Source organism: Apium graveolens, chromosome 4 (genome assembly GCF_009905375.1).
Source record: "Apium graveolens cultivar Ventura chromosome 4, ASM990537v1, whole genome shotgun sequence".
NCBI classification, from domain to species: domain Eukaryota; kingdom Viridiplantae; phylum Streptophyta; class Magnoliopsida; order Apiales; family Apiaceae; genus Apium; species Apium graveolens.
Window position 1 is genome coordinate 179,239,639 of NC_133650.1, and position 27,337 is coordinate 179,266,975.

Consider the following 27,337-nt stretch of genomic DNA (forward strand, 5'->3'; position numbering starts at 1 on the left):
AAGACCGGATAGAGGTCGGTACGGGCTGATCACCCGTACATAATGAAATGGAAAGATAAGTGATCCAATCAAGGGTTGTAATTGATTATTGAAAAAGGGGAAACTGAAACTTTTTGTTCAGTAAATTGATGTTTGGAAATGAAAATGGTTTTTATTGCTTTGAAAAGAGTTGCTTATGTTATCGTGAAGCTTAAAGCTCGAGAACCCTGATTCTTGAAATTGTTGATCATATGATTGATTCTATATATTGAAATATTGTTGCTTTCCTCTATTGAAAGATCTATTCTGATCCTTTAATGATTTGTGATGAATGTCGGCTTTCGTCCTGCTTTGAGCCTTGTTCCTTAAAAGCCCCATACTATTCTTTAGAAACCTTTTCTTAACCCAAAAGATGGAAATCTGCCACCTAGATCAGATAAAGTAGAATGCCCTGAGTTTGGTAAAGCATATTGTGAATTGATATTGTAGAACTTCTATATAGTTACTTGCTGAGTTTTATACTCATTTGTTTTGTTTTAATCTAACCATGGCAGTTAAGCAAGAAGATGGCCAGGCTTAGGCGCAGAGCTCGTAAGAGCGTACCTGGTGGTCCCTACCGTGTTGAGGGCTTCCGGCTGCCAGAGCAGGTAGTGGTAATTATGAGTGAGCTCGCGCCTAGAAAGAAGTATATAAAGATACAATGGGTTATCTGTCGGTTCCCAGCCGGAATCGATATTGTTTATTTTATAATATTTTGGGCTTGTAAGTTATATTTTATGATTGGTAGTTGTAATCTTGTCTCATACTTTATCCTGTTGATCCTGTTAGTAGTTAATCGGGGTTATGCATATTTAATTATTAGATTAAAGGTGTGTGAGTCCTCATTTCCTAACCCCGAGATTGAGGGCGTCACAAGTTGGTATCAGAGCTACAGGATCTAGTCCCTGAGACAAGTTAGGATTTAAAAAGGGGTATTTTAGGAATATATCTATATCGCGAGAGAGTTCGGCTCATATAGAGTTGAGTTAGACTATTAGGTATAGTCTAAGGAAAGTATTTATTGGTGGAAACTAGAGTTAGAATGTGAGTTAGCTGGAAGCTTTATTTAACCCTAACATTATTTCTTGGTTTCTGTTTTGTGTTTTATCTCAGGATCCTAGTATTGGTAGTGACTCAGACTCAGAGATTAGTTTGACTGGTACCCCAGTGGACCCCGTTCCACCCTCTCCAAAGGAGCCTGTGTATGTTAGTTCAGACCCAGAGGAGGACCCTTCTGAGAGTAGTGAGATACCCATGCAAATTTCACCCTTGAGGCCAGATTCAGAGACTTCTGCCCCTGAGCCAGAGCCGGAGATTTCTAAGACTGTTCCTGTCAGTGTTGGTGGCAAGTTAGCCCAGGATCGAGACTTTGTGTACTCCCGCATTCCTGAGTTGGGAGCTTTGGTGGATAGACTAGCCAGAGAGTCTAGGCAGAGTGCTTCTGTTATGGATGATGAGTGGCAAGTTCGGGTGAAGATCGTGGAGCAGGTTGCCAGGAGGAGATTGGATGAGGGACCATCCACTAGTGATGCTGATGCTGAGGCCCAGAGGCTGCATACGATCATTCGCTGGATGCTGGTTGTGTTGAGAGAGATTCTAGATGATTAGACGGGACTGTTGGTTGAGCCCGTAGATTGTTGTTTTTCAGCGCCGGTAGACTTTGGGATACTTGGTCAGATGCCGGGATCCCTTTTCATTTATATTGTTGTATTTCAGATCAGTGTTGTAGTAGTAGTAGTAGTAGTTGGAAGTTAGGGGTAGATAGGGGGATGTTTTCCAGTTTTTCCTCTATTTAACCCTGTTATTTATTGTACCTTATTTCAGAACCCGTGATATCTCTATGTACCCTTTGTTTAAATAAATCCATTGTCTTGCTTTCCATTGTGCACCTTGAATATCTCATCAACTGTTCTCAATACCATATTTTGAGACAACCATGTTTTCGTATAACCATGTTTAAAGCTCATAAAACCCTGTTCTGTGCCATGATAAAACAACATTGATATGAGAATTATGTAGTAATAGGATTGCATGTGCAAATTGGGTAAAACCTAAAACCCATAAAAGAGATTTCATAGAAACTGTTGTTATATATATGCCATGCCATCGTATTGCTAAATAATTTCTCAATCAGGTTTGTAAGAAATGGCCAACTCATCAGATCACCAAGAAGAAGAAATTCCCACCCAAGACCCAGAAATAAACCCAGAAACCACTATGATGAGCAGACTTGCTCAGCTTTTGCAACAACCTGTGGTCCCTAAAGTTGGAAACTTTAAGCACTTTCAATCTGTTCATCCCCCAGAGTTCTTAGGTTAGCCAGACCCGATTAAAGCTCAGTCGTGGTTGAGAGAAATGGAAAAAGCTTTTGAGTTAGCAGAAGTTAAGGACGACAAGAAAGCTCAGTACGCAAGTTATTACCTGAAATATGAAGTAAGTTTCTGATGGGAGTCTTCTAAGGCGTTATTGGAAGGCAAAGACTTATCCTGGGAGAAGTTCACCGAGATGTTTCTGGAAAAGTATTTGCCAAGCTATATGCAAGATCAGTTGGAGATGAAATTTCTGGATCTTAGACAGGAGGAAATGTCAGTAGCAGAATATGAAGTAAAGTTTTTGGAATTGTCAAGATTCGTACCTGAGTACGTGAATACAGAAGCGAAGAAGGCTAAGAGGTTCCAACAGGGACTTAAGCCGTGGATTAGGAGTCAAATAGCAATATTGGAGATCAAGAATTATGCTACTTTGGTTCAGAAAGCAATGATAGTGAAAGGTGAGCGGGAAGCTGCAAAAAGAGAAAATGAAGGAAGAAAGAGGAAGTTTGAAAGCTCTGAGCAAGAGCAAGGAAGCTCAAAGTTCAGAGGGAAGTTTGGGAAGAATGGTGGAAGTCAGAACCAAAAGTTCCAGAAGTTTAGACCCGGTAATGGAGCTCAGAAGAACCGTTTCCAGAAAGTTGGACAACCGGGGAAGGATAGCAGACCCCAGATTCAAGAATGCAGGAATTGTGGAAAGAGACACCCGGGGAGGTGTAATAAGCTGGATATAACGTGTTTTAAGTGCAACCAGAAGGGGCATTATTCTTCAGAATGTCCAAGTGGAGCGAGGAAGCCTGATTTGGCTTGTTTCAAGTGTGGCAAAGTGGGCCATATGGCCAGGAATTGCAAGGAGCCTGTTCAGAAGGCTAATGTTCTCAGAATTGTTGGACCGCCGTCTCTCCCAGCACCATCAGCTCAACCCAGAGCTAGAACCTTTAACATGACAATGAAAGATGCGGTGCAAGAGGTGGACGTGGTAGCAGGTATGCTTGTTATAAACTCAGTAGAAGTAAAAGTTTTGATGGATTCTGGAGCAACTAGATCTTTTATCTCTGAAAGTATTCTTGATAAGTTAAATTGTGTTGCGTACCCTCTAGAGCCTAATATGATTGTAGAGGTAGCAAATCAAGAGAAAGTTATTGTTAGTAAGATTTGTCCTGATTGTGATGTGATTATAGAAGGTCGGCACTTTTCTGCTGACTTAATTCCTTTAAAGTTAGGAGAATTTGAGGTCATACTAGGAATGGATTGGTTGTCAAACCATGAAGCGCAATTAGAATGTAAAAGTAAGAAGGTGAAGTTAAGAACCAAGGATGGTGAGGAAGTGTTATTTAAAGGAAAGAGGCAAGAGAAGAAATTTCTAACGGCTATTGAGGCAAGAAGATTAATACGTCAAGGATGTGAAGTTTATTTGGCTCATGTCGTGGACGTGGAGAGAGAATTTGTGAAGATCGAGGATATTCCGGTAGTAAGAGATTTTCCGGATGTGTTTCCTGATGAATTGCCTGGACTACCTCCAGACAGAGAGATCGAGTTTACGATTGATTTGGCCCCTGGTACGGAACCAGTGTCGAAAGCTCCCTATCGCATGGCGCCGGCCGAGATGAAGGAATTGGCAACTCAGTTGCAAGAATTATTGGACAAAGGAGTGATTCGACCGAGTGTATCCCCGTGGGGCGCACCGGTGTTATTTGTAAAGAAAAAGGATGGAAGTATGAGGTTGTGCATTGATTACCGCGAACTGAATAAGTTGACAATCAAGAATAAGTACCCTCTACCGCGGATCGATGACTTGTTTGACCAGTTAAAAGGAGCTTCGTGTTTCTCAAAGATTGATTTAAGATCCGGGTATCATCAGTTAAAGATTAAAGCGGAAGATATACCCAAGACAGCGTTTCGAACGAGATACGGACACTATGAGTTTTTGGTAATGGCATTTGGCTTGACGAATGCGCCAGCTGCATTTATGGATCTTATGAACAGAGTATTCAAGCAGTATTTGGATAAGTTTATTATTGTGTTTATCGACGATATACTGATTTACTCCAAGACAGAAGAAGATCATAAGGAGCATTTGAGAATTTCTTTGGAAATTCTGCGAAAAGAGAAACTGTATGCTAAGTTTTCAAAGTGCGAATTCTGGCTAAAGGAAGTGCAATTTCTTGGTCATGTAGTTAATAAAGAAGGAATTGAAGTGGACCCAGCCAAGATAGAAGCTATAATAAATTGGGAAAGACCCAAGACTCCGACGGAAGTCATAAGTTTTCTAGGATTAGCCGGATATTATAGAAGATTTGTGCAAGATTTCTCTAAGATTGCCACTCTGTTGACAAAATTGACGAGAAAGAACGAGAAGTTTGTTTGGACAGAAAAGTGCGAGGAAAGTTTTCAAGAGTTAAAGAAGAGATTGGTAACCGCCCCGGTGTTGGTATTACCAGATGACAAAGGGGAATTTGTGATATTTAGTGATGCTTCATATAAAGGACTTGGATGCGTGTTAATGCAACTCGGGAAGGTAATAGCATATGCGTCAAGGCAACTCAAGCCGCATGAGCAAAAGTATCCAACGCATGATTTGAAATTGGCAGCAATTGTGTTTGCCCTTAGGATTTGGAGGCATTATTTGTACGGGGAAAAGTGCGAGATTTATATGGATCATAAAAGTTTAAAGTATATCTTTACTCAGAAAGAATTGAATATGCGACAAAGAAGATGGTTGGAATTGATCAAAGATTATGATTGTGCGATAAACTATCATCCTGGAAAGGCAAATGTGGTAGCTGATGCTTTAAGTCGAAAAGAAAGGTTGAATATGTTAACGTCAACGGAAGAATTAATCAAGGACTTTGACAAGATGGAAATAGAGGTGCAGACTCCAGAATGTGGAGGTGAAGCTATATATGCAATGCTATTTCAACCTGAATTTTTGGAAAAGATTCGATGCTGTCAAGAGCAAGTGATGAATCGCGAAAAGGATAGGTTGACGGGAGAAGAAATTAAAGCTCAAAAGGATGGAAAAGGGATATACCATGTTAATTCACATATTTGGATACCTAATGTTGTGGAACTAAAGCACGAGATTTTGCAAGAAGCGCATAACTCGAGATTTTCAATTCACCCTGGAAGTACGAAAATGTACCAGGATTTAAAAGGAAATTATTGGTGGCCAAACATGAAAAAGGAAATTGCGGAATGGATAAGTAAATGTTATACGTGCCAGAGAGTCAAAGCGGAACATCAAAGGCCAAGCGGATTGCTTCAGCCATTGGACATACCCGAATGGAAATGGGAGCATATAGCAATGGATTTCGTGGTAGGATTACCCAAAACAAAGTCAAATCATGATGCGATTTGGGTAGTAATCGATCGGTTGACAAAGTCAGCACATTTCTTGCCGATAAATGAAAGGTTTTCATTGGAAAAGTTGGTCAAATTGTATCTGGATGAGTTCGTGATGCGTCATGGAGTTCCTGTATCTATCGTGTCTGATAGAGATCCAAGGTTTAATTCGAGATTTTGGCGACAATTCCATGATCATTTGGGAACGAAATTGAAAATGAGTACGACATATCATCCGCAGACAGACGGACAAAGTGAAAAGACAATTCAGACGATTGAAAATATGTTGCGAACCTGTGCAATAGATTTCAAAGGAAATTGGGACGATCATTTGCCCTTAATTGAGTTTTCCTACAACAACAGTTATCACGTGAGTATTGGCATGCCGCCTTATGAAGCGTTGTATGGAAGAAAGTGTAGATCCCCTACTTATTGGGACGAAGTTGGTGAGCGCAAGTTAATTGGCCCAGAGCTAGTTCAACAAATGAAGGAAAAAGTCGAAATGATACAAAAGAGATTAATTGCAGCTCAAGATCGACAGGCACAGTACGCAAATCAAGAACGGAAAGATGTGCAATTCGAAACTGGAGACAAAGTCTTATTAAAGATATCTCCTTGGAAAGGTTTAACTCGATTCGGAAAGAAAGGAAAGCTGAGTCCAAGGTACATTGGACCATTTGAAGTATTGCGACAAGTTGGGAAAGTGGCGTATGAATTGGCGCTACCTTCGCAAATGCAACATCTGCATAATGTGTTTTATGTATCTCTTCTGAAGAAATATAATGCTGATGCGAGCCATGTGATCGAGTCGGAACCAGTGGAAATCCAACCAGATTTGTCCTATGTGGAACAACCAATGCAAATTTTGGATCGAAAAGAAAGGACGCTTAGAAATAAAGTTGTACCACTAGTTAGAGTGTTGTGGAGAAATGGGAATTAGAAAGCAAAATGAAAGAAAAGTATCTCCATCTATTTGCTTAGATTAGATTCTGGGGACAGAATCCTTTTAAGGAGGGTAGATTGTGACGACTGAGAATTTTGCGACGTAATTAAGTAAATAAAGAATGTGTTATGTGATATGATTATAATTATATGACGACCGAGATTGAGGACGTCATAGCTGCAATCTTTCAAACTGGTGAAGATTCTGCAGATCTTAAAGATGCTAAAAGGAGGATGATTGATGAACTCAGATATGCTGAGAGATGTTTGTTAAAGAACTATCTCAGAACAACTCCTGACATCAGAGAGATCAGAAAGTGAAGCCAAGTCAAGATCTACAACTGCTCAAATTCTGATATGAATACAGACTGAAGTTGTTATCAGAAGTTAAAGTTGGTAAAGCTTTAAGGACTGTAAGTTGTAGTTATCTAGTCAAATTCTCATGCATTTGTACTTAATGCTTTTGACATCATCAAATATCTGTTAACTTGTATATTATGCTAATTTACAAGTTGGGAGAGATTGTTAGATATATTTGATAATGTCATGTCTAATATGATTTATGTTTAGTTTTCAGATCTTACTTAAACAGGACAAATCAGTACTTAACTGAAATCAACACTTATACTGAAGTCAGAACTTAAGTCATCAGTACTTAAGGTTCAGTACTTAACTGAAATCAACACTTATACTGAAAGAGCATATGTGTGATGCAAGGACATCCCAAATTCTCAATAGCCAAGAGGGAAGAAACCAAAAGGTTGAAGGAAGAAGCCAAACAGCTAAAGGCTGACAAAAGAGCACAAGCAAGGCTTGAAAAATAGCTAAAGTCAAGTCAGGCTGAGGAACAAAAGGAAATTGAAGACAAAGGTGAAGATGAAGCTATGATGGACATGGTTGGTACTGAGATGGAGGAAAGAAGTAAGGAAGAATGGCAGAAAGGGAAAAGAAAGAAGGTCAATGCAAAGAGAAAGAAGGTAGATAAGACTGAAGAAACCCAATCAATATCCAAACCACTACCCTCTATTCCTGAACCAATTGTACCTGACCCCTTCATGAATATTCATGGTGAAACAATCATTCCCAAGGAGGAACCAATTGATTGGGACACCATCAAATTGCCCACCTTCCTAACCTCTTCTCCACCATCAAAGAAGCAGAAAAGAAGAATCAAATCAACACCCTATAAAGCCTCAATCAAATTCACACAGAAGACTAAGCCTAAACCTCAAACCTCTAAAGATGATTATGTTCACATCTGTGACATAAAAGAATTTTCAAACATTGAACTCTATCTGGATGAGCTGGAGGATGTAAGGGGAATAGCTGCCTACAGACAGCTACCTGAGAGACTAGTGTTCAAATACAAAGGAGCTGGGGAAAGAACATGGCCTCTTCACAGAATTCTGAATGAAGGCTACTCTACCTTGATTAGAGTCTACTCAGCCATACAGAAGGATTCTGGCTTTACCAGGACTGCCAAGACTGAGATTCTCAACAAGATTGCCAACATAAGGAAAACTTGAAGGGAGCCAAATGCCTTGCCTAGAACTTTACTCATTCAAGAAAGAGGAATTACAATTCACAAATCACCTCATTGGTTGATGGAGTTCAGAGACAACAAAGGAGTCAGAAGATTTTTCAGAATTGAAGATCAGCTAAAGATTGCCAGTAATGAAACTCTCAAGGATATGCAATCTAAGTTAGATATCAACGAAGAAGATGAAGCTGAATTCTACAGACAACTTCAACTTCAAATAGAGGAGAATGACAGGAGGCTAGGAAAGAAAACCAGGGATCAAAGGAAAAGAAAGTAATTTGCTCAGGCTAAAGGAGCACCCTTGGAAACAATGTAATTCTTCAATTCCATCTCAGCATATACATTTTTGTAGCACTTTTGAATTTCTACTTTGTTACAGTTTATATATTTGTTAAGTGTTTTGTTATCATCAAGCTAAACCCAAATTTATGCCTACAGTTCTAGTAGACATAAATAGGGGGAGATTGTTAGGAATATGTGTATTAGTTTGATGATAAGTTAAGCAAAACACTTAAGTAGAAATCTAGTGTTTGTAACCTCAACGGATAAGACCATCTTGGCTATCCGTTGAAGGAGTAGCTTTACTTAGCAATAAGTTTAGTATTGTAGCACATTTCACTCTCTGGTATCAAGCTGTAATTCTTAGATGTTGTTAGGAAATAATCAGTCATGTTGACTACTAATGGATGTACAAATAGGAGGGCTAATTGTAAATATTTCATGCCTTGTAATTTTGTATAAGTGAAGAAGTGTCAACGGATATTGAAGACCTTCAACGGGTAAGAAACAATGCTTCAACGGATAATATCCATCAACGGATAAATGCTTCAACGGATAATATCCATCAACGGATAAGACCTTCAACAGATAAAGACTTCAACTGATAATGCATCAACGGATAAAGCTTCAACGGATAAAGCCTCAACGGATAAGGCATCAACGGATGAAAGCTTCAACGGATGCTTAGTTCATTAGCAGTTGATAGTGACAATTCACAAGCTGACAGAGGCACATGGATTGACAGAGACATACTGGAATGTGGAAGCCTCTAGGAGGAATCAAGAAAATGCAGCATTTCCATTCTGATGCAAACAAGGAAGTATTCAAAGATTTACAGATTACTCTAGATTGCATTGGATAGAGAAATGAAGAAGAAACATGTGAAGAATCTTTTCAATTGTATTTTACAGTTTGTCTTCACTTGTAAACTTGGTGATATATAAACCAAGTAGCAGCTAGTAATTAGATATGAATTTTCCTTGAGCTGTTTAGAAATATCAAAAGAGAAAATCATCTAGTTTGTACTAGGAAGCAGCTGTGATTTAATCACAGATTTTCTGAAATAACACAACTCTGGTGGAACAACAAATCCACCAGAAAAGTTTTTTTAAGTTCTTTGTGTTCATTACATTTGTGTTTGAATATATATCTGTCTGCATCAGCTTCAAGCAATTCACACACATTTGATCACTCAAACACTTAGCCTTAGAAACTGCTCAAAACTTGAAAAAGTTTTGAGATTTACATTCAACCCCCCTTCTGTAAATCTCATTGTTAGTCCACTGGGAATAACAAGAATACTTGGAAGAAAAGATATCTGATTGATATATTTTAGGAAGCAGATTATATTCCATATCAATTAGTGATTATCGTGTAACTGTGTAGTATATAAACATAGACATAGGGTTTACACTATGAGAGTTATCATTATCGAGAAGATTATTCATTGTAACCCTAGCAGCTCTCGTGATATTTGTTCATCACTGAGAGAGGACAGTTCCATACTGTAACAGAATTTATTGCTTTGAATAAAGTTTGTTTTCTATCACTTGTGTTATTAGAATTCGATTTGATTGTGCTATACACTGTATTCACCCCCCTCTACAGTGTGTGACCTAACATATTATGCAGGCTATCACAAAATATTTCACTGTGCTCACATCCCAAAATCGTGATGGTCCACGAATCATTGCAAATTGATATTGCAAAACTCCAAATGCTCTCTCAACATCTTTTCTAAGAGATTTTTGTGCATTTAAAAAATATTGCTTTTTGTTACCCAAAGGTTTTGAAATTGTTTTGACAAAAGTTGGCCAGTAAGGATATCTACCGTCATCAAGATAAAATCCCATGTTATATTCATGTCCATTGACGGTATACCTAACTTCAGGTCCACGACCTTCCGCCAAATCTTCAAATAGATGAGATCGATCTAATATATTAACATCATTTAATGATCTTGGTAATCCAAAAAAGAGTGTCAAATCCACAAGTCTTTTGAAGCTATTGCTTCCAATATAATAGTTGGTTCATGAACATGACCTGTATACATACCTTGCCAAGCAGTTAGACAATTCTTCCACTTCTAATACATATAGTCAATACTACCCGACATTCCGGAAAAATATCTTTCTTCATTTTCTGCTAACAATGTAGCCACATCTTCATCATTTGGCCGTCTTAAATATTCAGCTCTAAAAATTTTAACTATTATTTTAACAAATATTTTTAAACTCTCTATTGTTGTGCTCTCACCAATTCGAACGTAATCATCTACAGCCTCGGCTGCCGTTCTGTATGCAAGCATCCTAAGTGCAGCTGTCACTTTCTATAGTGATGATAGTCCATGAACTCTCACACCATCAGTTCTTTGAATAAAATAATTATCATGAGCTGTAATTGCTTCTTCAATGCTTAAAAATAATGATCTACGCATCTGAAATTTTCGACAGAACTGTGCTTCTGTATATGTAGATGTATTACAGAAATAATCATAATATAGTCTAACATGATCTTTTTCCCTACTACGATCAGTTACACGATGATTCATTGTAGAACCACCGTGACGCGGGCTAGAATCAGCTCCATGTTGTTGTTGATGATGAAGGTAAACAGCACTCATTGTGATTCTTGGTTCATACTCTTGTTCTACCGCCTGCATGATTTCAAGAATCATTCTTTTGATGTTGTTCACAATTTTTAATACACGTGAGAATGAAACCCTATTTTTTGTTTATGTATATATGTATTTGGTATTTTCAATAATAATAATAATATACATATAAATATATTTAATTTTATATAATATTAAGGTTAATTTCTCCGATAAAAAACTGTAAAAAAATTATTGTTAAACAAATTTATTAAGTACTTATATAATTATTGTAATAAATATTTTATATAGAAAAATACCAACATAATATTATGATAAAAAATTTATTAAAATGGTTTGGAAAATATTACCTTTTATTGTAATATACATTTTACATAGAAAAATTCCTTTATAATCTTTTTCATTAAAAGATAGTCGTTGAAATTAGTAAAAACTGTTTTCTAAATATAGTTAATTATTATAACTATTACCACTAAAACAATATCTTTTACAAATTCTTCAAAAATATTTAGATAATATCTATTTTATAGTGATATATAGCAAACAGAAATAGATACTTCTCTTGAAAATGCTCTAACAAGAAAAACTCATTGTTTAAATTAACTGATAGTTTTATTCAGGTACAACATCTGTATTTATAATCAAGATGGAAACAAGAGATAGAATCACTTCCTACAAAATAGAAACTATTATCCTAAATAAAAACACACTCTCTTGATTAATGACTATTAATATTGGTTGTGGGAACCACTACTTCATTTCTAACTATTAAACATAATAAAAGAAACCACGTATGTAACAGATTTTCCCAGCAGAAGTTTAGAAATAATAGGGCCCATCACCTTATCCATAGGATCTCCTATTGCTATAAAGTACGCATGAGTGGGAGCTCTTCAACCGCGCCTTTGATATATTTGCGGACCAAAAAATAATTCCTTGTTTTCACAGTAACCTACATAGTGACCTGATTCTTTGAGCTTCCATCCCACCTGATAACTCCTGGTGGCGGGGCTGCTCCTTCGTTTCTGTGCCTGGATTCTTCCCCGCAGTTGTGGTGCAGCTGTCGTGGGGCTCCTACAAAATAACACCGGAAAGGGGGTTTCGGTCCCGCGGCGCCTCTGGTGTGAGAGTAAGAACTCACTTTTTGGGAAGATGAAGATAGATATGAATGCAAGGTGGCTATGTGTGTATATGAGTGTGAGAGAGAGATTAACCCCAAAACCATATTTTCTTCAACTATTTATAGCCCAAGGATAGGGTTTTGGGGTTGGTACCTTTGAATCGCAGTCGTTGGTTCTAGGAGCGGAGGACACTTGGATGGGGTGGATGCCTTACACGTGTCAGGACGGGAGTGGTTGAGGAATGTTCTAAGGATCTCCTGGCACGTGCCCTGATTGCGCTCATGATTGATGAATGACAGTTGTCCCTATCACGCGCTTGGGCATGTGCCTCACGTGCTGGGACTTCTCAAGGTTGGGCTTCCGGGACTAGATTAGTCTGGACTAGTTGTGTACGGGACTGGATGGAGCTGGGAGTCTACACATGGTTCTTCTAGGAGCTATATGTACTATCAAGACTATATTAGTCTGGACTAGTTATTTTTTCGGTTGAGGTTGCGTGTAACACCCCCAAATCCGGGGTCGAGGATCCGGGTTGTCACGAGTTCCATTTCCCTTAATAACACCCAATCTTAATAAACAATTAACTACTCCGTACTGTGACCCCACAATAAACAGACACACCACAAGTTATAGTCTCAGATATGAATATCCAAAAATAACACGAGTCATTTTATTCCACATTTATTTGCCATTACACCTTAAAAGGGTTTCTGAATAAATTTACATTTTCCTTGCCATTATTACAATTCATAAATATACATAAGTCTGGTACAACAAAAGTTGAAAGCCTAGCCTATTGGTAGTTCTTACCTCAGCTACAACGACATCAACGCCTACAGGAAACTGCGGAATGTTTCCTAACCGCTCACGAATTGGGAACTTGATCATGTTCATCTTATCTATCTGTTGTTGTGTGATGAAAGAAGAAATCAAGGGTGAGCAACAAGCTCACCGAAATAATATGTATAATAATTAACAATATATGAGCATTCTCATAGTACTCATGAAAGTCTTGGTCAAGAAGAAATGAACCAAGTTGATATCTTAACGCGACCAAGTCGTAAAATATTCAGTATATATATATACATATATACTTTTCACAATCTTTGAAATCCTCTGACATGTATATATACACAGAGTTCCCACTTATAACTGTATAAAATATCGTTGCAAGGTGATCTCATATATCTAACCTTGTCTCAACATTTTTCCGAAAATCTTTAACATGCACAAGATAATCATTTACTAGATATAAGTTTAAAAGATGAAGTTACAAGATACTCCAATATACTTATATCTTTCCGAATACTACTTGAACTACCACCGTTCAAGTTATAATCAGTTTCAAAAGTTCATCACCCAGATGAGATTACAAGATAAGACTTGAATAGATTCAATCTTTGAAATATTATTGAATGAAATGAAGTTACGAGATACTTCATTAAGTCCCGATATATATCCATATATATCTCTCATATATTTCCTGAAAACCTCTGTCATGTAAGGTATGAACAGAGTTGCAATATCCAATGAATTTGGAAAGAAAAGAATTTTGGCATAAACCCGATATCTTGCTGATCAGGCAAAGATACCAATAAGTAACCTTTTCTACTGTAGATGGATGAATTCCTCGTCGGTCATCACCCTGGCCGCATTCGGACCTCGCGCTAGACCGTTACCCGGCCACTCACGTGTGGATGGACTGTCACCCAGCCTCTTACACCTTCATAGACCGTACCCCGGCCTGTCGCTTATGCCGACTCAATCAGATGGACTTACTTCCCGAACATTGGGCAAGTAATCAAATTGTTGTCTCAAAACAGCAACCACGTTGCGAATATAAAATACACCACAGAGCCGGATCCCTCAGGTTTTGAGCGAGTATTTAAATCCCCTTGAAAGGAAGATCTTAAATATGAAAATGAGTTTTGGGATCCGCTCTAACTTTTAAAATCATTTTGAAGACTCGAAAACATTTTTAAGAATATTTGGAGTAATGCTGATTTAATAAAATAAATCAGTCCCAATATATTAGAAAATATCTGAATATTATTATTTAAATAATATTCCCATAAGGATAATCCTTATAAAAATAATTGAAGTAAAAGTTTTAAAACTCATACTCGAAATGGATATTAAATAACCAAAGATATACTTATACGAAAGTATGATCTTTATTTGAATAATCGAAATAAGTTTGATTATCGAAACATTATTCTTTAATAAAATAAAGAATATTAATTAGTAAATAAACAGAGTCATAAGTCCTCGAATGAATATTCAACTAATATTCATTAAATAAAATAAGCGGAGTCATAAGTCCTCGAATGAATATTCAAAATAATATTCATTAAGTGAAATAAAGTTATCGAATAAACCTTATTCGAATAATAGTTTTGAAAACTATTTATATATATATATATATAAATATATATATATATTTAATATACTCGGGAATATCGTCTCCCGGTTTAGAAAATATGTTCACCTTTGGGTCCCCTATACTAAGGGTATACGCAACTACTGCTTATCTCTAGCATAGGTATTATGCAACTTATAAGCAATTGAATCAACAGATATATATCAAGATTACGAAACAGACATGCATATATACCATATCACATGCTCTAATATATCGCAAGATTTGCTAATTAACCAGCATGCATCTATCACAAGATAATGCATATACATATGTATACATCACAACAACAGTATAACGGATAGAAAACTTACCTGAGTGCTCCCGGATAGACTTAAGCTTAGAGTGGGTCTGATAACCTATGAACAACAACATAAGTCGGAATTAAACCCCGGTCGCTTAAGAAACTAGACTTTAACCAATTGAACCCTAACGTTTGCTTTAGCGCTTAACGATTCACTTAAGTCGCTCGTGTACCCTCGGCTCCACCATTTTTAATAAATTAACCATTAAGAGTTTTAAGGCGATTCTTTCGCGAGCACCTTAATACTGCCTAATCCACTTTACATAAATGTTTCATACCCCAATTAGTCATTTAATGTCCTTAACCAAGGTTTCAAAGTAAGACGAGGGGTAATGGTTCGGTCGCGAAACGCCGTTACTTAAAACGGTCGTTTCTCCTAAACCGTACATCGGATTCATACGAACCACATATCAAAACGAAGCTCGTAACATGAACTATCTAATCATGGCAATGGTCAAAACCTAACAGTGAGTTCTCGGGTCCTGATGTTAAGAACAAAACAGTCTAAAGTAAATCGGACATTACGACGGCTATGTTTACGCGATTACCAAAGTTTATACCACTCCAATCAATCCACAATTCAACCCACAATCAACATTACAACCAAAATCCCTCCAAACCTCACCACATCAGTCCATTATTTCATGTTTTATCCAACTAATTCAATCACAACAAAAGCTACTAATCATACTAAGGTTCATTAACTAATAACCAAGATTCAACCATCAAAATCTCTACAAACTCAACCAAATTTTAAACAAACAAGCATCATGCTTCTCATATACTATATCAATAATAACCATTCCTAATTACTCAAAACTAAAGCTAGGGTTTGGAGTTTATACCTTCTTGAAGCTTCTTAACACAACACAAGAGCTTTGAATGCCTAAATGAACCTTGATCCTTACTTGTATAACCTTAAACTTTCATAAAAATTCAAGAAAACTAAAGTTATTTTTTTGAAAGTTACTATTCACCATCTTCTTCCTTGAATCATTGGAAGAGATTGTGAAGGAAATTGAAGCTTATATTCATGGGATAGCTATATCTATGTATAAGGAACCTTGGATAATTACCTCATGATTTAACAATGCTTGGATCTTGGATTTTGATTTTTTTCTCCTTGAAAATGAAGAAATGCCGAGAGCTTCTTGTTGGATAATGAAGGTCAACTTTGTGTTTTGTGTTTTTGATTTGTTTTGCTTGGTTGACATCCTTTTGTTTGTTTAATTAACTTTTTACCATGGTAAAGAATGAATGGTTCACAATCAACCAACTAATCCCTCCTTTTTTGTCATGCTTAAGTCATCCCCTTATGTCATCATCCCACACTTGTCCTCTTCTTGTTGGTGAGATGACATCACCCTCCACTAACTCTTTGATTAAGTCCTAATCACTTGGCTAATGACCGCTGATCTGTTATACGGTTCGCTTAACTTTCGTTCTCGTTTATTGTTTGAGGGATCATACCCGGGATCTTATTACTTAGGTTTCCTTAACCTTTCTCAATACATTATATTCCTTTTATGGTCCTCTCGTATAATCCTTGAATTTAAATCCTTTTTATTCTGTTACCTTATACTCAATTCTTTCTGTATCTGGTAGATTTCCGAGAAAAATCAAAGTGTTCGAATTTGGATTCTGACGATCTTTACATACACTTATATACCATATAGAGTACTAATAAGATCTCAGAAGATCAATAAAAGAACCCCTACATAGTGTGGTATGAAAAGTTTTCTTATTCAGCATAATCAACAAAATCACTATTCATAAGGGTTTCAAAAATTCCAAAATTTGGGGTTATTACATTGCGTGTATGTATATATGTGTATGTTGTTTTTTGGTTATAATTTGGTGTTTGATTTCGGCTGATGATGTTTCTGGGATTAGGGTTTCTTAGGTAGGTCCGGACCTGAATGTTTAGTCTGGATTGCTAATTTTGTGTTTGGGTTTCTCTTGTTATTGGTTGTTTGTACTTTGAGTCCGGACTAAGCTTTGGGTGGTTTTGGGTTATAGTGTCTGTGTAGTCCAGACTTGTTTTTTGAGGTTTTCCTGGTTTTTGGGTTTTGGCTGTGTTTTGTATCTCGATTTTCGGGTCTCCGGACTAGGTGTTTATAAATTTAATTAAATTGAACATAGGGTAGTCCGGACCATATTGGATGCAAGATAAATAAACTGTAGGGATTTAGACTAACCTCTATTATTTGTTCTAGGTATATGGTCCGGACTAAAGCTCGTGCAAAGGTATACATCTCCTACTACCCGGGGCAGTCAGATTCAGATTCCTCTACTAACTCTGAGCGTATTGAGATGGGGAAGAAGGCGTCTACTTCGGATGCCAACGCTATCGCAAAGTTGACAATAGGAAAGATTTCCCCTAGGAAAGTGCCCTGCACTCTGGAGGGGTTGTGGGTTGATGTGCAGAATTACTTTATCACTAGGAGCGAGGAGATAGAGAATAGTTGGTATTACAGGAGTATCAGGTCCGGATATGCGCAGTAGCCGATTGGTGGTCCAGGGCCTTATGACCAGGCTGAGTTTGATAGGGGGTTTGCTGGTAGTATTGTATCCAAGGGACCGTATGAGCTGAAGAAAGAATATGCCATTTTGGATCATGCGGCGCAGAACCCCTCAGTCTGGGCTGCCTTCCAGTTGGATCCCCGGATTGAGTGGAGATGGTCAAAGTCCGGGGAGAGGATCTACCATAGACCGGCGGATGGTTTTGTTCCGGTCTGGCTGGAGCATCTTCGGTCTGGGTGGAATCCACATTGGCATCTCTTCCTGAAGCACTTGTGTAAGTATGAGTATCAGTTATCTCCTATGCAGATAACTCCGAACGGTATTAAGTGGATGACCTGGTTTATTGCCCGCTATAATCAATTTATGGTGCAGCCTACATTTAGGTTGTGGCACCACATTTTTAGCTTAGTTAAGTCTAGTCAGATGCCCTTGTATGAGCTGCGATTCCAGGCTGCAGAGTGCGGTTATGGTTCTTCTTACAGACTTGTTATTCAACAATCTTCTCTGAAGCACTGGAACAGGGAGTTGATTATGTTGAGGGGTTTGGATTTGCAGTATCTCTCTCATGTTGTTGCTGAGAGAGTCTGGACTGGGTTCCCTCGGGCTGTTCTCTGGGAGATGCTATCTGGATCGTTTTTTCTTTTTGTGAGTGTCTGGGTTTCCAGCTAAACCGGGATACGTTTATGATGCACAGAACTATGAATATGCTAGGTAATAAGTGTTTTTTCTTTGTTCCGGATTGCTTTCTATATCTGTTACTATTATTTAGTGTTTATTTTTTGTAAAGTACTTGTGGTAACTTGTCTTTTATTTTGTTTGTTTGTAGGTTTACCTCACTTCAATCCGGATATATCATCCTCAACCTATAGTGATGCATTGATAGGTTTAGGTACCGCCTTCAAGCTGAAGAAGAAAGCACTAGTTGCTAGGTCCGGATCCAATCCACCTCTGGAAGAAGGCTCACAGAGTAAGGTTGTGTCGAGGCCGGAGTCTGGTGAGAAGGAAAGAGTTCCGGAGAAGGAGGATGAAGTTGAAGCTTGTGACGAGTTTGCGAATTTGGAGGAAATTGAGCCGTTGGGAGATGTTCCCGAAGTGGATGTTGTCCGAAGGAGGAAGAGGCTTTGGAGTGTTGGGTCGAAGCCTCCCCGGAATGAGAAGTCTTCAGTTATTGCTGGTGATCAGTCCGGGAGAGATAAGGGAAAGGGGCTGGAGGAAAGGATTGCCCGTTTCATGGCTGGTATTCCGTCTCAGGAGAAGTGGACTAATATGAATGACTCCAGATTTGATAAGACAATGAAAGAATACACTCGGATGTGGGGCCAGGTATATTTTCTGCCTTAGAGTTTGACTCCTTTTCTTTCCTAGTTTTTGCCTTAGAGTTTTACTGAGTTATATTTTTTCTTTTACTGTAGCTTGGTGGTTATATGGCGGAGCTGCTGCTATTGCATACAATGATCTGAAGAAGGCTCGGGATACTATAGGTGACAAGAATTCAGAACTTGTTGAGCTAAAAGATCAGATTTTGGTTAAGGACACTTCTTTGTACGGGCTGAACAAATATCTTAGTGATGAGACAGTCCGGGCCGAGAATGCTGAGAAGGAGGCTGCTGATCTGAAGTCTGAAGTAGCTGAGCTCCGAAGATAGATATCTGCTGTGAGTTCGGAGTCGGCGGTTATTGATGATTTTAAGAAATCCGTTAAGTACGACCAGGCCCTTGCCGATGCTGGCGCTCCGAAGATTGCTCGTTCCTGGATAGTTGCGGAGCGTCACATCAAGATAGATCCGGAAGCTGACTGGCAGAGCTTTGTCCAGGAGTTCATCAAGGCTAAGCAGGATATTGAATCCGGACTAGGAGAACCGGAACCCTACGACGGCCCTTGCCCGAGCTTCCTTCCTCCTACTGCCCCGAATTCTTAGCTTTATACTTGAATTCTTGAACCTGAATTCTGAACATGTTGTTGTTTTTAGACTGATGCTTGATCTGTAATTTTAATACTGGTTTTGGTCCGGGCCCGTTTGGTCCGGTTAATTGTTTTAAATTTGCTTTTGTTTGCTTTTATTTTTGCCTTACTAGTTTATTTTTGTCTTAGAAAATTAATTCTAAGTAAATATGTTTGCTCTAGTCCAGACTCATCTTTAGTCCGGACTAGTGGATGTTGTTTTACAAATTAATTCTAAGTAAATATATTTGCTCTAGTCTAGACTCATCTTTGGTCTGGACTAGTGGATGTTGTTTTACTTTTAAAAAAAAATTAAGTAAATATGTTTGCTCTAGTCCAGACTCATCTTTGGTCCGGACTAGTGGATGTTGTTTTACTTATAAAATTAATTCTAAGTAAATATGTTTGCTCTAGTCCAGACTCATCTTTGGTCTGGACTAGTGGGTGTTGTTTTACTTAGAAAAATAATTCTAAGTAAATATGTTTGCTCTAGTCCAGACTCATCTTTGGTCCGGACTAATGGATATTGTTTTACTTAGAAAATTAATTCTAAGTAAATATGTCTGCTCTAGTCCAGAGCCAGACTCATCTTTGGTCCAGACTAGTGGATATTTTTTTGGATAAATATAAGAAAATTTAATATAGAGAAATGCTTTTCATTAATCTGAAACTTCATTCATACAAGATATAAACTGGTTGCTTGCCATATAAGCTACAAGATTTTGGTTTCTTTGTTTGCTTCTTTCTATTGGTAGAACTTCCTTAGTCTGAGTCTATGTCAGGTATTGGGAACTTCTGAGTCATTCATGTTCATTAGTTTGTAGGTTCCTGGCCTCAGGACTTCTTTGACCTTATATGGCCCTTCCCATTTGGGCATTAACTTTTCAGTGTTTGTAAGATCTGATGCTTCTATATCTCGAAGAACCAAGTCTCCAACTTGGAAGTTTTTGACTCTGGACTTCTTACTGAAATGTTCTTTTGTCTTCTCCTTATATCTTTCCTTCTTTGCTAAAGCTTGGTCCCGGACCTCATCAATTAGCTCCATGTTTGTTCTGAGTCCTTCCTCGTTAGCTTCTTCATCGAAGTTTATTGCTCTGTGAGAAGGAGATTTCACCTCAATAGGTAGCATTGCTTCTGTGCCATAAGTTAGTTTAAATGGAGTCTCACCGGTGTTTGTCCTGAGGCTTGTCCTGTAGGACCATAACACACTTAGCAGTTCTTCTGGCCATTTGCTTTTGCTTTCTTTAAGTCTCTTCTCGATACCTCGGAGTAGGATTCTGGTGGTAACTTCCACTAGCCCATTTTCTTTGGGATATGCTACTGATAACTTTTTGTGTTTGATCCCGCGCTCCTGGAGGTAGGATTCGAATTATGATCCAATGAATTGTGGCCCATTATCTGATATTAGGACTCTTGGAATCCCGAACCTTATCAAAATATTGTCCAAAAATTTTATGCAGTCCTGCTGGTTTATAGTCCTCATTGCCTTTGCTTCAACCCATTTGGTCATGTAATCAATTGAAACTAACAAGTACCTGAGATCTCCTTTGGCCCGCGGAAAGGGTCCCATGATGTCAATACCCCAGACAGCAAAGGGTATTGGAGATAGGACTGAGTAAGGTAGGACTGGACTGATCCGGGACACATTACTGAAGAGTTGGCGTTCCTTACATTTTTTCACGAACTCTAATGCATCCTGGTGAATAGTTGGCCAATAGTAGCCTTGCCTTATGATTTTATGAGCTAGGGCCTTTGCAGACATGTGATCTCCGCATATCCCTTCATGGACTTCCATTAAACAGTACTTAGCTTCTTCTGGGCTGATACATTTTAGAATAGGAGAGGAGAAGGTCCTGCGGTAAAGTTGTCCTTATTCAAGGAAAAACTTTGCTTCTTTATCTTTCAGTCTTTGACCCTTACCTTTGTGTTCGGGGAGCTCTCCTTTCTCTAAGTAATTGACGAAGGGAGTCATCCAGTTCTGGTTGTTTTCTATTTCAAGGATTTCTTCGGATTTAATGGAGGGTTTTTGGAGTTCTTCAAAGTAGACTGAGTAGTCCAGATCTGATGAGTTCCGGACTAGCTTGGATAGAATATCTGCTTCCTCATTTTCTTCTCGACATATCTGTAGGACTTGATGCTTCGGTATTGAAGCTAGGTATCTTTGAACCAGTACCTGATATTTTTCCAGAATAGGGTCCTTTGCTATGTATTCTCCGTTTGTTTGCTTGACCACTATCTGGGAGTCGTTATAGATTTCAAGTCCTGGACCTTCAGAGTCCTGGAGAGCTTTAGTCCTTCAATCAATGCTTCATACTCTGCCTGGTTGTTTGTTGCCGGGAAGCCGAAGGATCTAGCTATCAGTATCGTGAATTCCTCAGGACTTGTTAGGATGAGTCCGGCTCCCGACCTTTTACTCGTTAAAAAACCGTCTACTTTCAAGGTCCAGGCTCTTGGGTTCGCCGCTTGATCCGTTTCCGGATCTATGTTCATTGGTTCTGCTTCTTCTTCCGGATTGATTTTATCTTTTCCGGATTAGCTTCTATTCCTCGGTTGCTGATCATGAACCCAAGAACTTGTCTGCTCCAACTCTGAAGGTACATTTCTCCGGGTTCAATTTGAGTTCATGCTTTCTCAGGTTGTCAAAATATTCTTTCAGATCTTTTATGTGTCCTGGGATGGTTGTTGATTTAGCAATCATGTCATCGACGTAGGACTCCAAGTTTCTCCTGATCTGGGACTCGAATATCTTGTTCATGGATTTTTGGTAAGTGGATCATACGTTTTTTAGTCCAAATGACAGCATCACATAAGCATAGACTGCTCTGTGAGTTATGAATGTTGTCTTGGGTATGTCTTTCGGGTTCATCTTTATCTAGTTGTACCCGGAGAAGGCGTCCATGCAACTTAGCATAATGTTTCCGGAGGTGGTATCTATCAGCTGATCAATATTGGGGAGAGGGTATGGGTCCTTCGGGCATGCATCATTCAAATCAGTGTAGTCCACACACATTCTCCATTTTCCGTTTGACTTCTTCACCATGATAACGTTTGCTAACCACTCCGGGTACTTGATTTCCTTGATAATCCCTGCTTTGGGCAACTTTTCTACTTCTTTATCTATTTCTTTTTGCCTCTCCGGGGCAAAATGTTTTCTCTTTTTGCTTGACCGGATTTTTGTTGGGGTTGATGTCTAAACTATGCATTGTTATGGACTCATGCAGTCCGGTCATGTCTCTTAGACTCCAGGAAAAGATATCTTTGTACTTCCGGAGCAAGGACACTAGTTCTTCTTTAAAGGACTCTTCAAGTCCTGACCCAACTTTCACCTTTCTGTTAGGACTGCTTTCATCAACCTGGACTTCCTCTGTTTCAACTACGGCCTCGATTTTTGCTTGTTCTTTGGTTAAGACCATTTGATGAATTCGGGCTTCGGAGTTCTTTTTCAAGTAGGAGCTAACTTGTTCTGATCCTTTGTATTTGGTTGCTTGCATGGTAGAACTAGCTTGGTCTAGGACCTGATTTGCCTTGTCGACTACCATGACTTGGTTGCTTATCAGTTCTTCCGAACTTGGTATGTTTGCTTCCGGATCCGGAATTGATTCAATGAATTGTACTTCTTATGTTGTTTCTTCCCTTGGCCGGGGGTTGTGCTTCTTGATGCTTTGCTATTTGTGAAGGACTGTGGCCTTCCTTTTGTTATCCTGGTGGGTTTCTTCCATGACTAAGCCCTGACTGTAGCATGTTTCAGCAACTCCATAATCTCCTTTTATTTCTCCGACTCCGGTCATTGTTGGGAACTTGATTTTGAGATGGGAGATTGAAGTTATCGTTTGCATCATAGTTAAAGCTAACCTGCCAATGATTCTGTTGTAGGATGAAAGAGTGTTGATGACATAAAACTTGATGACATGAGTTACTTGGTTAGGAGCAATTCCAAAAATGACAGGTAGGTCTAAGGTCCCTTAGATCAGGACTAGATTGTGTCCGAACCCATAGAGTGGGTCCTCCCGAAAATCATTTGAGCGGACGCTCCCTAACTGCATTCGATCCACTATATGCTAGAAGAGAATATTTACCGAGGAGCCGTTATCTATCAACATTCTTCTTACTTTATTACCAAAGATATCCAAGGTGATGACTAAAGCTGCATTGTGGTGGGGGTTGACTCCTTCATAGTCCTTACTACTGAAGGATATCACCATATCCGGGATTGATTGGATTGAGAGCACTTCTTTGCCGAAGTCCGGGCTTCGTGGTGGGGAGTGGGAGCCTCCTAGGACCACATTAACTATATTATTTCCTCTCTTCTACCCTTCTCCTCATTTGTTGTTGTCCCAGACTAAGTACTTGACGTTCAGATTTCCTTTCTTTACTTGCTCCTCGATGAAGTACTTAAGTGATAAGCAGTTCTCAGTCTTGTGGCCATGTGTCTCATGATAATCGCACTGCCTATTATAAGGTCCACTCTCCGTAGGATTTTGCATTGGCTTCAGAGGATAATAAAACGGTTTTTTTTATCTCCTTCAAGATTTACTCCCGAGATATGCTGAGAGGAGTCCAATCCGGCTCTTCATTTGGCTCCCGGGACTGCTTCGAAAGAATCGAAATTGTAGTGCTTTAGGTCCCGCTGTCGGGGGATAGCCTCCAAGGAGTGGATGAAAGGAGTTAAACTTACCCTGATTTCCATTCCTGAGTCCCTGTCCATTTTCCTTTGTAATTCATAGAGCATATCCTTTAGATCTTCCTGATTCTCCTCATCTTCTTCATCAGAAATGAGCTCCGGAGTGGGATCTCTCCGGTTCTTCTTAGTCCCAGACTTGGCCAGTAGCTTCTCTTCTTCTAACTGCATCCTTCTTCGGATCTTTAGTTCAAGCTTTGCCTCTTCTTCTTTTCTGATTTGCTCCCGCACTTCTTCTAACCTTTTTTGCTTGGCCGCTTTTGTTTATTTCTTGTTCCCCGAATCTTTTTTGTTCTTCTTCCCTTTAGCTCCAATTCGGTCAAAGACAGATCTCTTAGATTGCTGGGAGTCCCCGGACTCCTCCTGTTCTTCCTCAAGTTCGGCTTCTTCCTGGATCCGGGCTTGCTCCTGTCTGAAGAGCCGGATTGCTTCTGCTAGCTCATTACTTGTGAGGTTGACCATATGTTCTTCAGCCAATGGGACATTAGTGTACTTGTACTGGTTCAGCTCAATAAGGCTCCTGGCATCCCGGGTGATGACAATCCTCTCCATAATTGGAGTGTGTTGCAATGGTTGCTCCTGAAATGTTTCTTGGTCGGCTCCTAGGTCATGAGCCTGGGAGTGGTCCGGCTCCTGCACCTGAGTACTAGCAGAGGGTCTCCCAAAAGTATGCTTTCTTGCTCTTGCCATTATCTCAAAAGTGCCAACAAGAACTAACAAAAATTTCCAACTAACAATATTGATCTAAGGTTGCTTTTCGAAAATTGCAAAAACTATCCTGAACAATAACAAATAGCTTTCTGGGACTAGTTCAAACAATCTTCTGGGACTGGTTAACAATATGGTAATTAATGCAGATGGGTTCTAGGACACAAAGGCAATATACAAACTAAAGCAAAATCGGGTTCTAAAATAATAGAAACTAGCAATAGTACACACAAAAGTGGCGTAAATCAACGAAACTGGGCACACACAAATGTGGCCTAAAATAATGAGCACACACAAACATGGCTTAAATAAACAATATTCAAATTTATGAGAGAGCTTGGTTGCTTGGGTTCTTACAAGTTAAAGTAATAGACTCTTTCAAGAGTTTGCTAATGATAGCGAATCCAGGGGCATCGAGACCCAAGGATGGAGGGTCCCACCTTCTAGCGCCAAATGATAACTCCTGGTGGCGGGGCTGCTCCTTCGTCATCGTGCCTGGATCCTTCATCGCGGTGGTGGTTTAGCTGTTGTGGGGCTCCTACGAAACAACACCAGAAGGAGGGTTTGGGTCTCGCGGCGTCTCCGGTGTGAGAGTAAGAACCCGCTTTAGGGGAAGATGAAGATAGATATGAATGCAAGGTGGCTATGTGTGTATATGAGTGTGAGAGAGTAATTAACCCAAAAACCTTATTTTCTTGAACTATTTATAGCCCAAGGATAGGGTTTTGCGGTTGGTACCTTTGAATCGCAGTCGTTGGTTCTGGGAGCGGAGGACACTTTGACGGGGTGGATGCCTTACACGTGTCAGGACGGGAGTGGTTGAGGAATGTTCTAAGGATCTCCTGGCACGTGCCCTGATTGCGCTCATGATTGATGAATGACAGTTGTCCCTATCACGCGCTTGGGCATGTGCCTCACGTACTGGGACTTCCCAAGGTTGGGCTTCCAGGACTAGATTAGTCTGGACTAGTTGTGTACGGGACTGGATGGAGCTGGGAGTCCGCACATGGTTCTTCTAGGAGCTATATGTACTATCAAGACTATATTAGTCTGGACTAGTTGTGTGCGGGACTGGATGGAGCTGGGAGTTCAGACCTGGTTTTTCTAGGAGCTATATGTACTATCATGTGCCCCCCACTCCCTTATGCAGATTTTCTGGATAGGAAAGTAAGGTTAATATTATTTTTAAGTTGTCGCTTGTGAGGAGAATCTGAGCTTTCCTTGCCCCCCATTCCAGATTTTATTGAGTGTAGCCAATCAGGACTAAGGTTGGATATCTTTAGAAGAACTTGAGCTCTACTTGCCCCGTAGTCCGGATTGTGTTGAGTGCAGCCAATCAGGACTAAGGTTGTTTGTCTTTAGAAGAACTTGAGCTTTGCTTGCCCCCCAGTACGGATTGTGTTGAGTGCAGCCAATCAGGACTAACATTTGGTGTCTTTAAAAGAATTTGAGTTTTGCTTGCCCCCAGTCCGGATTGTGTTGAGTGCAGCCAATCAAGACTAAGGTTGGTTGTCTTTAGAAGAACTTGAGTTTTTCTTGCCCCCAGTCTGGATTGTGTTGAGTGCAGCCAATAAAGACTAAGGTTGGTTGTCTTTAGAAGAACTTGAGCTTTGTTTGCCCCCCAGTCTGGATTGTGTTGAGTGCAGCCAATCAGGACTAAGGTTGTTTGTCTTTAGAAGAATTTGAGCTTTGCTTGCCTTCTAGTCCGTATTGTGTTGAGTTCATCTAATCAGGACTAAGGTTAGGTGTCTTTAAAAGAATTTGAGCTTTGCTTGCCCTCCAGTCCGGTTTGTGTTGAGTTCAGCCAATCAAGACTAAGGTTAGGTGTCTTTAGAAGAATTTGTGCTTTGCTTGCCCCCAGTCCGGATTGTGTTAATGTTCAATCAATCAGGACTAAGGTTAGGTGTCTTTAGGAGAATTTGAGCTTTACTTGCCCCCTAGTACGGATTGTGGTTGTGTTTAGCCAATCAGGACTAAGGTTAGATGTCTTTAGAGGAATTTGAGCTTTGCTTGCCCCCCAGTCCCGAATTATTTTGAGTTTAGTCAATCAGGACTAAGGTTAGGTGTCTTTAGAAGAATTTGAGCTTTGCTTGCCCTCAGTCCGGATTGTGTTGAGTTCATCCAATCAGGACTAAGGTTAGGTGTCTTGAGAAGAATTTGAGTTTTGCTTGCCCTCTAGTCCGGATTGTGTTGAGTTCAGCCAATCAGGACTAAGGTTAGATGTCTTTAGAAGAATTTGAGTTTTGCTTACCCCCAGTCTGTATTGTGTTGATTGAGGGGGTCCGGAGTGGAAGATGAAATTATTTTGATTTTCCCCCCAATGATTTGATTTATTACAGTTGTCTTTTTTAAAAGGTGTGTTGTAATAATTAGTTTCATTAGTTACTGTGTATATATGTATTGCTATGTATATATAATTTACGGATGGATGGCCCAGATTAAGCCACGTGGCGTGAACCTTTAGGATTCACCGTTCCTATAAAAAGGCTTCTCCCCTTTCTCTTCTTTTTTACTCTTCTCTTGTTTATCTTTTGCTTTCTTCTTCTTTGTATTTTGTTCTCGGCGTTTGGGAAGAATTTTTGAGTGCTCGCGAATTGCT

The 27,337-nt window shown here is 39.3% G+C and overlaps 2 protein-coding genes across 2 annotated transcripts; both read right to left on the reverse strand.

Annotated features, from left to right (window-relative positions):
- Positions 1 to 10,046: 10,046 nt before the first annotated feature.
- On the reverse strand, positions 10,047 to 11,092 carry LOC141719188 (uncharacterized). The gene is made up of 2 exons (XM_074521573.1): positions 10,792 to 11,092; positions 10,047 to 10,363 (listed from the first exon to the last, which is right to left on the reverse strand). The coding sequence occupies exons 1-2, from the start codon at positions 11,090 to 11,092 to the stop codon at positions 10,047 to 10,049; spliced, it is 618 nt and encodes a 205-aa protein (XP_074377674.1).
- A 9,038-nt stretch (positions 11,093 to 20,130) lies between these two features.
- Positions 20,131 to 21,147, reverse strand: LOC141719189 (uncharacterized). The gene is made up of 2 exons (XM_074521574.1): positions 20,888 to 21,147; positions 20,131 to 20,542 (listed from the first exon to the last, which is right to left on the reverse strand). The coding sequence occupies exons 1-2, from the start codon at positions 21,145 to 21,147 to the stop codon at positions 20,131 to 20,133; spliced, it is 672 nt and encodes a 223-aa protein (XP_074377675.1).
- Between the last annotated feature and the right edge of the window lie 6,190 nt (positions 21,148 to 27,337).